Source organism: Neovison vison, chromosome 11, assembly GCF_020171115.1.
Source record: "Neovison vison isolate M4711 chromosome 11, ASM_NN_V1, whole genome shotgun sequence".
NCBI lineage: Eukaryota > Metazoa > Chordata > Mammalia > Carnivora > Mustelidae > Neogale > Neogale vison.
The window spans coordinates 164655077-164669998 of NC_058101.1; the positions used below are offsets into that span (position 1 = coordinate 164655077).

At 57.8% G+C, this 14922-nt stretch overlaps 1 protein-coding gene across 3 annotated transcripts in view; it reads right to left on the reverse strand.

The window, feature by feature from the left end:
* Nucleotides 1-5037: 5037 nt before the first annotated feature.
* Nucleotides 5038-14922, reverse strand: part of BMP1 (bone morphogenetic protein 1) — a 42311-nt gene continuing 32426 nt past the window's right edge. For 2 of the 3 annotated variants that reach the window (XM_044225185.1, XM_044225186.1), the window contains 5 exons: nt 13519-13644; nt 10524-10651; nt 9930-10143; nt 8066-8316; nt 5038-5781 (listed from right to left, as the gene is read on the reverse strand). In XM_044225185.1, the coding sequence (XP_044081120.1) occupies nt 5647-5781; nt 8066-8316; nt 9930-10143; nt 10524-10651; nt 13519-13644 (854 nt within the window). In that variant the 3' untranslated portion in view covers nt 5038-5646. Of the gene's footprint in view, nt 5782-8065; nt 8317-9929; nt 10144-10523; nt 10652-13518; nt 13645-14153; nt 14334-14922 lie in introns of those variants that run through there. The other variant, XM_044225187.1, reaches the window with a different exon arrangement.

The following is a 14922-nucleotide window of genomic DNA, read 5'->3' on the forward strand; positions in this document are numbered from 1 at the left end:
GCCTGACTCTCTGTGAGCTCTGGGAGGGGTGGGCAGTTGTACAGTCACAGAGGAACTCACCCAGGGACGTCCCCCAGGACGAGACATCTGGAACCGTCTCTGAGGGTGTTCCAAATCTTGCTGCAGGAGGCAGGGCTCAGAAAGCAGAGCTGTATCTCTAGCTTGGAAGGGATTTTGGAGGTCTTTTGGTATTCCCCTGAACTTTGCAGAAGGGGAAACTGAGGCCTCTGAGAGGGGAACCTGGGGCAGTCTGGAGACATAACCAAGGTCCCCTGTTTGGAACCCTTCCTCATGCAGCAGCCTGCCACTGCGTCAGACCCAGATGCTGCCGAATTTCCCTCCCCCAGAGCCCAACTCTCCCCTCCCCAGCAGGGCTCCTCATTTGCAGATCTGAGTCACCTCTGCGTCTATTATTATGGACTTATTAAAATGATCCTCTGCTGGAGTAGAAAAGCTCCAGAAAAATTAGAGTCACCTCGCTGACACTGACTGGCTCAGGACCAAATGAACATGTGTCATTCAGAGCTTGGGGCACAGCCTCCTTGGACTAGGGGAAAGCTGAAGGGCAAACGACGGATTCCGGAGGACCTGCTATGGGCCAGACATTTGGCCAGGTGCTTTCACACACATCGGTTCATGTGTTTACAATGGCCCTGTGCTGTAGTAGTCCCATTTACCAGATGAAGAAACTGAGGCACAGAAAGTTAAAAGGCTTGCCCATGCCTTCCAGCTGGTAGACAATGGTGCCTGGATTTGATTCAGAAGCTGGAATCTTCCCATTCCACTGTCCTGCCTCACCTAGTGTATGCCAGGAGCCACCTGAACAGTGCGACATGGGCAGGCCGGTCTCAACACATGACCCTTGAAAGGGTCTCCCCTGGACATCTCTTCCGGCTGATCAAGGCTGCACCTTGATCTTGAATAACACCAGGGGGGGCTGTGGAGTCACAAATGCCAAGGTGCCTTCTTTTAAAGGAGAGGTGAGCAACACTGGGTGTCTAGAATTCTGCAGATTGGGAATGACCTCCAGGGCCCATCCTTCCCTCCTCTGGTCAGGAGACCCCCAGCCCACCCCAGAATCCTTCAGGGGTGCAGGGTTTTCAGAACCCTTCCTGGATTAGTCTTCCTTTTGTGGAGCCAATGGAAAGATTGGCTCCCAGTGTCCTCTTAGTGGGGGATGAAGGCAGCCAACTGAGGTGGGGGTGGGGGTGGGGCCACTTTCCTTGCTCTCTCCAGATGGCCGCTCTGCTCTGCTCGCTGGTTGCTGGAGGCACTTGTCAGAGCTGGGTCAGGGCACCGGCTGGAATCTGGCCGCCTGGAGGTCCTTTCTGGCTCATGTCCCTCTAATCTGACCTGATGGAGGGAGAGCGGTCTACATGCAAGCAAGCGCACGTGTGTGCGTGCCACACACATACACCACCTCCCTAGACACACTTGGCTGCTACAGAGAGCCACAAGGTAAGGGATGACCCTGAGCTTAGCTGCCACTCTGCAGCCGAGGGGCCGCCCGACTTAGCCCTGCTAGCAGGCAGAGAGGGAAAATGAGGCAGTGGCCACCAAGGGGTGCCTTCAGGTGACAAGTGGGGTGTTCTGCTGTGGGGGCACAAATACAAAGACAACCCAACAGAGACACATGGTTGCATGCCCTCATGTCCCCCACTGTCTGTTTCTGTCTCTCTGCTGGCATCTTTCTTTTTGTCTTGGATGGATGACAGTCTCCCCAAGGTAGTGGGTGGGGAGGTGCCAGTTCTGAGGACCCTCATGGTTTTGTGTGGTTTTGGTATGTGTCTCTTTTCCATGTTAGGAAAAAAGGTGGCAGGGGTTCCAAGGAAAGGGATGAGGAGGGACCATTCCCCCAAATGGAGGGAGACCTTCAGGAAGCTGAGCTGAGGTGATTGGCCATAAAACAGCTTGGCCACAGCATCTGGAGGAGATTGGAACCAGATGTTCCTGAGGTGGGGGAGGGAAGGCTGTGGGGCTGGGAGGAGGTTGGAGCAGGGAAGCAGGCTGGTCAGTAGGAGGCTGTTATTGGGGGCCTCGTGTCTCTCTGAGGAAGACATCTGGCTGCCCTCTCCCCACTCCCCAAGTCAGACACTATTTTTGCAAACTGGAGCAGCAAATCTTTTCACAGATTCTAGAATCAGCTCTGTGTGTAGGGACAGTCAAGCACAGGGTGTGACTTGGGAGGTGCCCAGAAAGGCTACCAGCTAGCCAGAAATGTCTCCTGCTGTCCCACAAGGCCCCGCCTTGCTGTGGGCCAAGCATGGCCTTCTCTGGCAGGAATACTTCTGCCCTAAGCTCCTAATGCTTGACTGGAAACTAGCGTACCCAGAAGTTTCCTTTTTGCATAGAAAGAGAATAGTCCAGGAACTGGAAAACTGTCTGGCAAAGAGAAGGAAAAGAAGGCTCATTTACAGAGAGCCTCCTATTTGCCAGGCACTGTATCAGGATCTCCTCTAAGGGCATCTCATTATTTCCTTGAAACCCTGTAAGATGTTGTCATTCCATGTGTCTGGATGAAGAAACTGGGGCTCAAAGAGTTTAAAGGACTCACCCAGGGGCACACAGCCACCAAAGGGTAGAGCCTGTGTTTGAAACTGGCTATATTTGCATGCAAGCTTATGACCTTTTGAAGAAAGAGAATCATATAGGGTTAGATGGAGGGGAAGGGAAAAGGAGGAAAGAGAAGGGAGAGGGTGGTGGTGCAGGGCATGTGACTTTCCTTCTGCTATAATTGAGCCACACTTGGCCCTAGGAGCTCCCCCACCCCCTTACTGCTGAGGAACCCCACCCTTGGGCTGCTTGGAGCCTAAGCCCTGGATGTTCTATTCCACCTCAGCCATGGCAGGAAGGGTTGCCGGGGACAGGATAGAGGCTTGGGGATCAAGGGCTGCAGGGAGGAGACAGCTGGCCAGCGCCATTGGACAAAGGATGGCAGAGCCACATCTCCTGACTGCCAGGCTAATGCTGTTGCCCTGGCCTCTGGCCTCTGTGGGCTAGAAAAGCGATCCCAGAGGCAGGACCGTGAAGGTCCATGGTGTGCGCTAATCTCAACCTGGGAGCATGGTCTAGGGCAGGTCCATCTCGGCTCTTCTACTCCTGGCCATGTACTCAGGAGTGAGGAAGCCCTCAGGGACCTGAAGATAGTTGGAGGAGCAAGGGTCCCTTCCCTTGACATGGAGTCAGCTCAGCTGTTGGGTGGCTAGCTGCACTGGACTTGGCCTAGTCTAGAACCCAGAAGGTGAGGGTAGGTGGAGCTCTGAGGGCAGGCGTGCTGATTAAGTTCTGGAATATGTATCAGTGGTCTGCACCCAGGTCCCAAGCAGCCTCTACCACTCAGCAGCAGCCTCTGAAGACAGGCCCAGGGCAGTCGGCAAGGGCCCACCAGCATGATCCCTGTGTCATTAGAAGGGTCTGGGTCTATGGCAGTGATGGAGTTTGGGGACAGGGGCCTGGGGTGGCTGCCTGAGCTGCTCCTGCCTGTGGCATTGCTGTTCCCAGAGCCCTTATTCAGGGTGGAGGACCAGGTGCTCTCTGTGGGCTGGAGCCCTGAATTCTGCATGGTGTTTAGGATCCTGGCTCCTTCTGGACATGTGGCTAATGACCTGGGAGCACAGTCCTCTGAGCTTCCAAAGAACCTGGAGGGCTGTTAGGAGAGCTGTGGCCACGGACTACAAATTCTGCTGCGGAGGAGCTGAGCCCAAGTTGGTTGGCAAAGTGTCTGGGGGAGATGCCCTGGCAGCTGCCAGTTTGGGGGCCTTTCCACTCTACTCGTGGCCTCCGGGGCGAGGTCGGAGGAGGTGGGGGTAGGGAGGGGTGGCTATGATGTCCTGGGCTGTGACCTCACTGGAGCAAGAGGCAGTAGCCCCTCGGGCCATCACCCCCTGCCTCACAGGACCTCAAGGGCTCTGCAGCCTTGTGATGGGAGCAGGCTGGCTTCCTGGAAGGAGAGGGTCCTGCCTACACATCAGATGCCAGCAATGCGTCTGGTTTCCACGACGGCATTCTGCTGAAAGGGCCCATCTGGGGTGCACCATGCGATGCTGCTGCCTGGGGGTAGGTCCCCTCCCACAGTCCAGGGAGTATCTGGCACAACACATGCCTCAGCAGTGGGTTGGGTGAGGGGGCGGCACACTGGAGGCCAGTGAAAGACCTACAGACCCACAGAAGGATCTCAAGGAGGCCCAGGGCCAGGAGCTAGATGCCTGGCTCTCTCTCAGATATGGTAGTGACCAGCCCAGGCCAGAGAACCCGGGTCCTCTCCCTGCTTTCTTTGCCCTTGAGATCCGTGAAGAGAGAGGGGAGAGAGAGGTTCGTTTGAATAGAGGGTGCAGAGATGTGACTTCTCTCCTCCTGGCCTCTGGGAAACAGGTCTGGACCTCACTGCTGGCTGGGGAGGGAGGAGGCAATGGCGGGAAGGAGGAGGCCAGATGAGACACAGCCTTGGGAGAGGGGCCGGAGCTGGAATGTTTGCTCAGTGGCTACTGAGTGTCAGGCTCTTGTCTCCATGAGAAGAGAAGGACCCGCAGGGGCCAGCACTCAGCATTTGACCTGCAGGAAGGCAGAGTTTAATGGTCGTTCGTGGACCTGTTCTGGCTGATGCCAGTGTTCTGAGTTCTGGTGGGCTCCATAGGACACCCTCCAGCTCACCCACCCCTTTCCCCAGACAGAGACAGAAAACCAGGATGGACACCAGCTGGACAGAGGCATGCCCGTCCCCTTTTACATACCTCCCCCTCCCTGCCCCCACACGCCCTCTTTACAGAATGTTCCACTCCTCACGCTGTGTGGGAGGGCTATGAGCACTGCGTGTATGCTGTACGCCTACAGGCTGAAGTGTGCGAGGCGGCTGTGTTTGTGTGTGCCTGAGTGTGAAATCACACCCTCAGGGATGGATGGGCAGCCAGCGAGGCCAGGTGTCCTGGCCATCAGCTGGTCCCAGACGCAGCAAGCCTGCACATCTGGAATGAGACAGCCCCCGTCCCCCTCCCTCCTCCCCCGCCCCGCCATGTCCCAGACGGCATCTGGCACAAGATCCTGGCTGTAACACTTTCAGTTTATTGTCTGGGTGCCCTGGTGTGGCTGACCAGCCGCTGGGCCCGAGAGAAGCCCTGTCTTGTTTCCCCACCCCCTCCCCTGCGTTTCCCCACTGTGGCTCCTGTGGGACTCCTGTGGACACTCACACCCCAGGAAGTGGGGAAGTGGGGGCTTCAAAAAACCAAAGGGAGTTTGGAGGAGGGGTGGGAAACGTACATTACAATGAAGATATACCACCACCTCTAGGCAATGCAGTGAGTGCTCAGAGAGGGCAGGGAAGATGGGCGGCTGGGCTGACAGACGCTCTCCCCAACCAGGCCAGGCCCCCAGAGAGGAATGGCCACTTCAAGTGTCTCAGTGAAAGCTCTGGCTCCCTGGCTCTAGCCCCCTTGCTCTGGTGGGGGCAGGGAGGAAGGGACCGTGAAGGAGTCCAGGTCCCCCACCTCCTGAGGACAGCCTCACCTGGACCTTCGGCCTGCGGGTCTTGGCACCTGAGGGACTCCTGGGGGACAGGGACGGGGTGCCCACCTCCTGCCCACCTCCCACTGTGCAGTCCAGGTGACTGAGGGCAGCAGGCCTCCCGTCCCCACCCCCATGGGAAGGCAGTGGTCATTTCCTGCTGTGCAGTGTGTCCTGGAACTTGGTGCTGGTGTACCGCAGGTGAAAGCCTTTTTTGGTGATGGTGTCATCTGAGTGGAATTTCACCAGGACAGAGTCTCCCGCCGAGTACACCTCCTCAGGAGGCTGACAGAGGAAAGGGATGGGCATGAGGCTGAGGCTACTGTTTTTTTCCTCCCTAGGATCCCCTGCTCTAAGGACGATGGGCGCTCCCAGACATTCACCAGATTCCCCCAGCCCCACTGACAAGCAGGAGGAAGACTATTGCCACCAGGAGTTTAAGGGGCTTCCTGGAGGAGGGAAGAAAGCAGGGGACGAGGAACTTGTCTTTCAGTTCAGACTCACACTTATTCTAAACTCAGCGCTGCTATGAACTAGCTAATTGTGAAGTCTTAGGCAAGGTGCTGACCCTCTCTGGGCCTCGCTTCCCTCAAGGGCAAATGGGAGAAAAGCTCCCTGCTCTCCAAGCCTAGAAGGGCGGGGTGGGGGGGATCAAGCCCCGTGGTTCAGGGTGGGGAGCAAAGGAGAGGAGGGTTGTGAAAGCGTTTTATAAAGGGAGTGGGTCCTCTGAGAGGCTGTCTTCTCACTGTCTCAGCTGTCTCCTGGAGAATATGGGACAGCTGTGTCCCCAGGCGTGGATGTGGCCATTCCCATCCTGTCCTCTCCTAGTTCTGGCCACAGTCAACTTCCCAGGCTCCTGCAAGCCCCTCCTCCCCTCCATCGCGGCCTTAGAGCTGAGCGAGAGCTACCGGCAGAGCATCAACACAGATGCCCTGGCTCTCAGGACATAGAAAGCGTCATTTCCGAGAACCTTGGGGACATTTCCAACAACCTTGCCAGGAAGCCCTGACAGGCTTGGGTTCCTTCCCCAGGTTCCCTCCCGTTGGCTCCAGCCTGGTGGAAGTCTCTGGAAGAAGCCACCTGGGGACGCCGGATTTGATGTGTGGCTCGGTGGAATGTGCCAGATCAAGGGAGTTACAGAGGGCAAAGTGGGGAGGGGGTGCTGGTTTGGCAGCCAGGGGACTCCAGAGCAGTAAGCCAGGCAGATGGGGGACGGGCGGTTTGTGTGCCCTGCTCCTGCCCCACCTCCCTACCTCCTCACCCTGTCCCAGCCCTACAGAGGCTGAAGCTATGTCCTAAGGGCACATTCAGCTGGCTAATGCTGGACCCAGCGGGTGCTGCAGCTCTGGGAAGTTTAACCCTTCCTCTGGTGCCCAGGCTGCCCTGGAGCACGGCCAGGAAAGAGGGGAGGGACCAGGGAGGTGACAGGAGGGAGGGCGTGTATGTGTGTGTGTGTGTGTGTGTGCATGTGCCTGTGTATAATGGTGTGTGTATGTGCCCGTGCATGCACCCATGTGTAATGGTGTGTGTGTGTCCATGTGTGCACCCACGTGTAATGGGTTGTGTGTGATAAGTGCATGTGCCCATGTGTAATGGTGTGTGTTTGTGGACCCATGTGTAATGGTGTGTGTGCACACCTGAGTAATCGTGTGTGTGCACCTGTGTGTAATGGGTTGTGTGTGGTAAGTGCATGTGCCCATGTGTAATGGTGTGTGTGGACCCATGTGTAATGGGGGGTGTGTGTGTATGTGGTGTGTGCATGTGCCTGTAATGGTGGGTGTGTGTGCCCATTTGTTCACCCATGTGTAATGGAGAGGGAAGATGATGTTCTCTGAAGGGGGAAAGGATTCACAAAACCAAAAGAAAAAAACAAAAGAAGCCACAAGCTCTGACTGAGGGGAAAATAAATCCACCTTTGTGGTTTTCCCGTGGCCTCGGTTAAAATCCCATTGAGCAAGCTTTTGCCCACTGCCTCTGCAAGTGCCATTTTTATGGCCCAGGAAGCAATGCTCAGCATCTGCTTGGACAATAGCACCGATGGCTCCGGGACCACCTGGCCTCCCACCAAAGGGAGAAACTGGCAGTGGAAGAGATGAGGGTGCTTTTACGGGCCAGCCAGAATGACTAGTGAGCACAGCTTGGCTCAGGCCTCCGGTTCCTGGCTCTTGCCCCAAACCTCTGCCCCTGACCCCAGGCCCTGGTAAGCTGCCTTGGGACTGAAACAAGGGATGGGGGGGTTAGGCAGAGGGAATTCCAGCCTCCTCTCCAGATGCAAGCTACCCCGTAGGTCCAACGAAACAGTCCTGAGCCGGCTTGGGTCAGGGCAGGGCCCATCCCAGAGGCTGCAGAAACCACAGTGTTGGCCAAAAAAGGACCAAATTTCCTGGGTGGGGATGGCCCAGGGCAGGGCAGGCCTCCGTGAGCAGCCACCCACCAGGCCTGGTCTCCAGGCGCCTGCAGAGGGCCGGGCCTGTGCTACCACCTATTCCGGTATCCCACAACTGCTGAGGTCGCATGGGCGCTGGGGGGTGGGTGGGGGCACGGGGGGCGGAGGGGGGTGGGGTCTCACCCCTGAGCCGCAGTAGCGCCCCAGTCTGGGGGCTGTGCTGTCATAGCCGTCGAAGAGCTCCATGTAGTCATAGCCACAGTCTGTCTCCTCCTCCACCTCGAAGGTCTGGAACACCAGCTCCACGCCATAGCCTTCCTCCGCCACTATGACCCACTCGCAGTCCACCCCCCCAGGGTAGTTGTTGTCGCCAAACTGGGCGTGGGAGTAAAGATCCTTTGTCTTCACCTCTGCCCGCACCTGGCCTCCACATTCTGTGGGAGAACAGCAAGATCAGCCACCAGTGCCCAAGCCCAGCTGAGCGCCAGGTGCTGCACCTTACCACGCTGAACCCGCACAGCTGGATGGAGACCCTGCAGGGAGGGCCACGTGCCTGGTGGTGGGTGGGTGTGGACCTGGCCCAGGACAAGTGCTCTGGGGTTCCACCTCTAAATCGACGCCCACAGAGGCCTGGGGACACACCGGGCTGCTTGGGGAGGGCATGCCTGTCAGAAGAGGACATGGCTAATTTGCTCCGTCTGACGGCCGCTGTGGAAGAATGTGGGCCCTAGTTGCCAGAGCTTCCATTCTTCAGAGAGAAGAGCTACATCTGGATATTCGGTGAAAGCTCTTGATTTTTTAAATGTTGGCTCACATTGTTAAAAAACACAGTGTGGGCCAAACAGAGAGGTCTGAGGGCCAGAGAGAGTTCCGGGCCTTCAGTCCATGACCCTCTGCTGGGAGGGGCAGAGGAGAGCATGCTTGGCAGGGACAGCTATGTCCATTCTCCCCAGGAAGCCCTCTGGCCTCTAGGAGGCCCAGTGCTTATGCTTCCCTGGAGGAGTGGGGAGGGGGTGGGACGGGCCCCAGAGCAGGAACTGAATTGCAAGGGTGGAGGGGAGGCTGTGCACCCATTGGTCCTGGGGATGCCCCAACAGGGGGCTCAAGACCCACAAGGAGCCTGTGAAGCCTGCGCCAGACACCCTTGCTCTGACGTTCCAGGCCTCCCCAGCCTAGGCTCCGGCCTCTCTCTGCTGCTGCTCTGTTTCCACCTCGCGCCTCTCCTCATACACCTGTTGCTCAGGCCAAACGAGAGGACCTCTGGCCACGTGTACATATCCCGAGTTATCCTGGGGTTGCCACTGTGCCTGGGCTCCTCCCCCCACCAACTCCCACTCGCCGCTCGAGCTTATCTTGTTTTGTCTCGTGCTCTCGTTATCTGTGCACTGCCCGGCTCACCTCTGGACTGGGAGTTCCTGGGCTGAGGGTGGGGGAAGGGTTCCTGCCTGATTCACCGCCCTGTGCCCCTCGGAGGCTCGCAGCGGGGCCACAGCTCCGTAAAGGGTTGCTGAATATACAGACAAGGGATCATGAAGGAAGCCCCTCCAGGGCTGAGATGTTTGCTTCATTTTGGGGACCAGCACTTGAAGCACTACCTCAAACATGTTATGTGTTAATAAATATCTGTAGGATGAATGAATGGGTGACTTCTGACGGTTGGAATGTGGGTGGGCTGCTGCATGGTCAGGCGTCCTACCGCTGGGGACTCTGGGGCTTCCCTCCCTATCTCTGGCTTCCCCACCCACTGCAGTCACTGCCCTCTGTTTTCCAACTTCATGGCCCCTAATCAGGACCTCCCCCACTCTCCTTTTAATGCTCCCTCTCTGCTCCCCAGCCCGGCCCCTGGAACACAGCCTCTCCCCATCCAGGCCGCAGGCTTGGTCCAGCTGTGCCTTCACATGCTCTTTACCACACCCCCTGCCACCCCCCGCCACCTGGAGCCTCCCGAGCCTGGGCCTGCCTTTGGGACCAGCACCAGCAGATGTTTGCTGAACACGACAACATGTGAATACTGGCTGCCCAGTGCCCTGGCCTGAGGCGGCCTCACCTGTGGAGTGTGACGCCTGGAAGCCCTTTCTCTGGACGGAGTTGTCCGAGTAGAAGCGTAGGAACATGCGGCTGCCCGTGGCCAAGACTGGCTCGGGCTTCTTGCTCCCACAGAAACGGCCCAGGACGGGGGCCTTGGCATCCCGCCCATCGTAAACCTCCAGATGGTCATAGGCACACTCAGGCTGAGACTCGATATCCATTTCTACGAAGGTCTGAAGGGCATGAGGGAGGATAGCAAATTCAGAATGTGGCTGAGGGGCGGCAGCAAGCAGGCCCCATATCTAGGCCTCTCTGGACCCTAGCTCCTGGAGACTGGGGACGTGGTCACTGCTGGTGGCACGGCTGGAAGCAAGGAGGGAGGACCCAGGTCGGGGAGGGGGGGCAATGGAAGACAGGGCCTATGTCCAGACCCGACAGGGGTCTCACTAGGATCCTCAGAGGGGTGACAGCCTGTGGGCTCAGCCAGGCCAAAAGCCTGCAGTCTGTGTCACTCTGAGTCATTCAGGGTTTTGGAGCCGACAGGAAACAGGCGGCGGCAGGATGGCACACAGGAGCAGGGGTGCCCGTGCAGGCTGGGGTGTGGCTGACTTACCAACTTGACCCGGTGGCCGGGAGTGCTGGAGATAGCCCAGGTGCACTCCTTCTTGCTGGGGTATTTGTCAGGCCAGTTGGGGCTGGTGATGGTGCCACTGGTGGATGTCACCTTGTGGTCACAGCCGGCTATGGGGAAGTGAGAGGAAGAGGATCAGCAAGGACCCCAGGGCTCCAATTCCTCCTGTGAAGGAAGAAACAAAGCCCTTCCCTCCTGCCCTCTTTGCTTCTTTCTCTTTTCCCTCATCTGCCCCTGGATGGAAGGCTCGCATGACTTCTTTTCTGTTCTGGGACCCAGGGCTGGAGAAATAAGCTGCTTGCTTCCCTGCGGGACCCTGCCTGGCAGCATCCATGGAAGCCACCCTCACAGCTGCCCCTGTGCAGATCCCTGGGTCTCAGAGGCCATCGGCCACACCCCCTCTGCCCTCCGTGATGCTGTCATCCTCTGGCTTGCCACACCTCCACAATCGCAGAAGACATTGGTACCTGACTCAGTTCTCTACCCACTCCTGAGGCCATCCTAGGGCTGGTCTCTCTGTCCCTGATCTTCTCAGCTCTCCTGGTGCTTATCTTCTTCCTCTCAAGGGGGACTTGCTTATGACCTTACCCTGGGCCTTGCCATCACCCACCATCTCCTTGTGCTACAAATATTATCTCTCTGTGACTACCCCCTGTTCTTCTAGGGTGCTCAGGCCCTCACTGTCCCTTTACTGCTTCTTCGGCTTTAAGAGAACGCTCCATGGCCTCTATCCTTCTGGATTCTCCCAATATTTCCTCCTTGGTTGACTTAATTTACTTCCCTATCTGGCTGGACCATGGGGCCGATCACCCTGGCTGCCCTACTATGTCATCTTGGAGAACCTCAACTGTGGCCCCAACCACTGGAGACCCAAACCACTTGATACTCTTGGAGCTGTCCTTCGCCAGCTCTGCCTCTCACCTTCTCACCTCCTCAACAGCGGCTCCAAACCCTCAGCCCTCTCAACCCCCAGCCCCTCCCACCTGGACGACCAGCTCACCTCCTGTCTCCTGGAGAAAATCAAGGCCTCAGATAGGAACCACTTCAACTTCCTGGCCCCTACCTGCAAACTCACCTTCCCTTTTCCTCATCTCTAAGAACTTGTCTCTCCTTCTGTGAACTGGGGCTCACTGCTACCCACCAGCTGGGGATGCTTATACTGCAGATTACCCACCCTCACTCCCTGTGCCAGCTCTGCCAGGCTGTGCACCTTCCTAAAGCTCTGCCCCACCCAGAAACAGCTCTCCCACGGCCCCATGATCCCCTCCAGCTGCTGCCTATCCTCTCTCCTCTTCTTGTCAGTCGAGCTTCAAGAACACTTGCTGTCACCCCCTTCTCACTACTTATGGCTGCTCCATCCATTGCAACCTGCCGTCTGCTTCTGAGAGCATGGCCTCCCCAACAAATGGAAGAGCTGGTGCTCGTTATTTATTATCATCCAATCTGACAGGTCCCCCTGGGGAAAACAGGCAGCTGATGCATGGCGTGCTGGGGAGGAGAAAGGGACAGGCGGGTGCCTACGGTCAGCAGCTCGCAGGATGGAAGCACAGCCACGAGGCTCTGGGAGCAGCCAGTGGGCTGTGCAGAGGCCCTCATGGAGGCAGGTGGAGCCCCCATCAGCCTTATGTAGTTCCCCACAGCCACACTCGCTGCCATCCCCCATTTCTACGCTAGCTCGCCTTCCAACTTCTCTGTGTAGGCCCACTTCTCCCCCAGCTAGACTGCAACCTCCTCGGGGGCAGAGGGACCCCCCCCTTGACCCCCCTGCTAAACTCTGCACAGCACTCAGGAACTACTGACCTGTAACTTGCCTAGCATGTCAGTAAGGCCGCTGAGTGCTTCTGAAGTGACTCAACATGAAGCCCAGGCTATCCGCCCAGAAGCATAAACCCTCTCCCAGCTACCGTGTTGGTGTTGATGAACGCTTTTTCACACAGTACAGAAAGATGGGGGGAGGGAGTGCACTTTGGACAGCCTCGAAATAAGGTCCCCTCCAGCTAAAAGATGTGGAGGCCCTGTGAGTCAGGAACTCCATATTTGGAGAGCCCAAAGGGATGGGGTTGGAAGCTCTGGAACCCCCCATTGGGTCACTGTGGAGTGCTTCAGTTGTTTGTCTTAGCCAGAAGTTTATTTGTCTGTACCTTGGCTGACAGTGAGAAGAGGCATTTGCCAGACACTGGGCTAGGTGCTTAAGCGAGATCTATGAAACACAGCATGCGCCAAGGTAGGGCCCACTGTTTGATCATCTCATGAATAAGGATCCTGAAGCTCAGAGAGGAGAAGTGATTCACCCAGAGTCACGCAGACATTCGGTGGCAGAGCCGAGTCTGCATTGTGCTGCTGGGATAGTGTCCCCAGCAGGCAGGGGACACAACAGAATTAATGACTTGGAAGGCCAATGCTATGTCGTGGCCACAGAAGTACTGGACGATCTTGGTGATGATATGAGAGCTGTTTTCAAATATCTGCTTCAGTGTCTGGGAGGCAGTGACCCTGTTCTGAGTGTCCCCCGGGGGTCTGAAGCATGACCCATATGGTTGAAATATGTAGTTGTGCTTGCTGTGAGCTCCGTGCCCTGAGGAAGTGGCTCTGTGACCACCTAGCTGTCCCGCGGGAGCAAAGGGCTGGCCAAGCGGCAGGGCTGGGCCAGGCAGTCCCTGCCCTTAACTGCCATGCCATCTGGGACATGGATTTTAAGAACCAACAACCAGATCACTCTCAGGATGGAGTTCGGGGATGGGCGTGAGCCCCTCCCCTCCTGTTGGGCACAAGGAGAGAAGGAAGTGTGTGTGGGGAGTCTGCGGACCTGGTGGGAGGCCGAACAAGGTGACCTCAGAGGCCACACTCATGTCCTTGAGTCGATCGGAGCCAGATGGTGGTGGCACCCCTAGCCTCCTGGGCCCTGGCCTCCAGTCCCTGCGGCTCCAGGTGGGCCCTGCCCTGGGACTTCTGGGGGGGCTGCCCCAGCAGTGCTCACCTTCCTTGCAGTCGTGCTTGTTGTCGTGGAGGACGAAACCGCTGCGACACTGGCACTCGTAGCTGCCGAACGTGTTGACGCAGTCTTGCTGGCAGCCACCGTTATCCTTGGAGCACTCGTCCTTGTCTGCAGGGGAGCAAACAAGGCGGGGCCCAGGTCTGTGCAGGGCCAAGGGCTGGGTGGTTGCCCCAGGGGCAGCGGGAGGCTGGCTGGGCTTCCTCCCCCCGGGGGGCCCAGGCCATGGTGGCGATGGCGGTGGTGGTGGGGGGGGGTCCCAGGCGGTGCCTCCAGCAGAGCCAGCAGAGTGGCCCAGCTGTGGGGAGAGAAAGTAGAAGTGGGGTGGACGGAGTGCTGGGGACTGGAGCTGACCAACGTGGGCACCCTCTACCATTACCTGCTTACTGGACAGACGGACAAGTGAAAAAACAGACACACGGACAAGCAGACTGCAAGAGAAAGGAGCAGGACGCAGGGGTCCCTCTTTTACTTCACAACAGGAAATGTCACAGACACCATCAAAATGAGAGGGGTGGGAGCAGGGAAGATCCCCTGTCCATGGGAGGGGGGACAGGGGGAGAGGAGAGCACCAGTTCTGTCCGGCCAGAAGGAGGGCAGGCCGGAATGGCCGAGCGGAGGTTGGGGGGTGGGCGGGCACTGAAGCCCCCATCCCATTCCGTCCAAGGTGAGGAGGTTCCTGAGTAACAAAGGGTCCGGGAGGCCTGGCAGGCCTCACTGGGGGGTCCGGTTTCTTTTCTGCACTCGGAATTTGAGCTGGTGGGGGCGTCCCCGAGGGGGCTGCAGAGCCGGCCTCTTTTCTGAAACGAGAGAGAGAAGGAGAAAAGGGACCAAGGGGTGGGGGTGAAGGGCAGGGACCAGGGAGGGTGAACCGTGAATAGCAGCCCGGCCTCAGAGGTGGAGTCACAGGGCGCTGCAGGATGGCAGTGGGAGATGCATGCGGGACAGCCATGTCCGGGCAGCCAGCTCAAGGAGGAGCAGCAGGTGGGAAGGGGCACAGCAACGGGGACAGAGTGGGAGAAAGCCTGTGGCAGAAAGAGGGCCTGGAGGGGTTTGGGGTCGTTGTGGAGGAGGAGAGAGGGGGAGCTGGTGAAGGACAGATCCAGGAGTATCAAGTGGTTTGGGTCCCCCCAGTGGTTGGGGCCGCAGATTGGGGAAGGAGAGAGACAGATCTCTGCTAGAGGGGAGCTGCCCACAGAAAGGGGGCGCCTGGCCTAGAGCCCCGCCATCTCATTTGGCCCTCCAGCTTGCACTGAGCACACTCACACCCACGTGCTGCCAGACGCAGGATGCCCCCAGGGATGTGCTATTGTCCCTACACGGCAGCAGAGACACGGACACGTGGGGGCGTGCACACAAGGTCCCAGGATACACAGGCAGACACGGCTA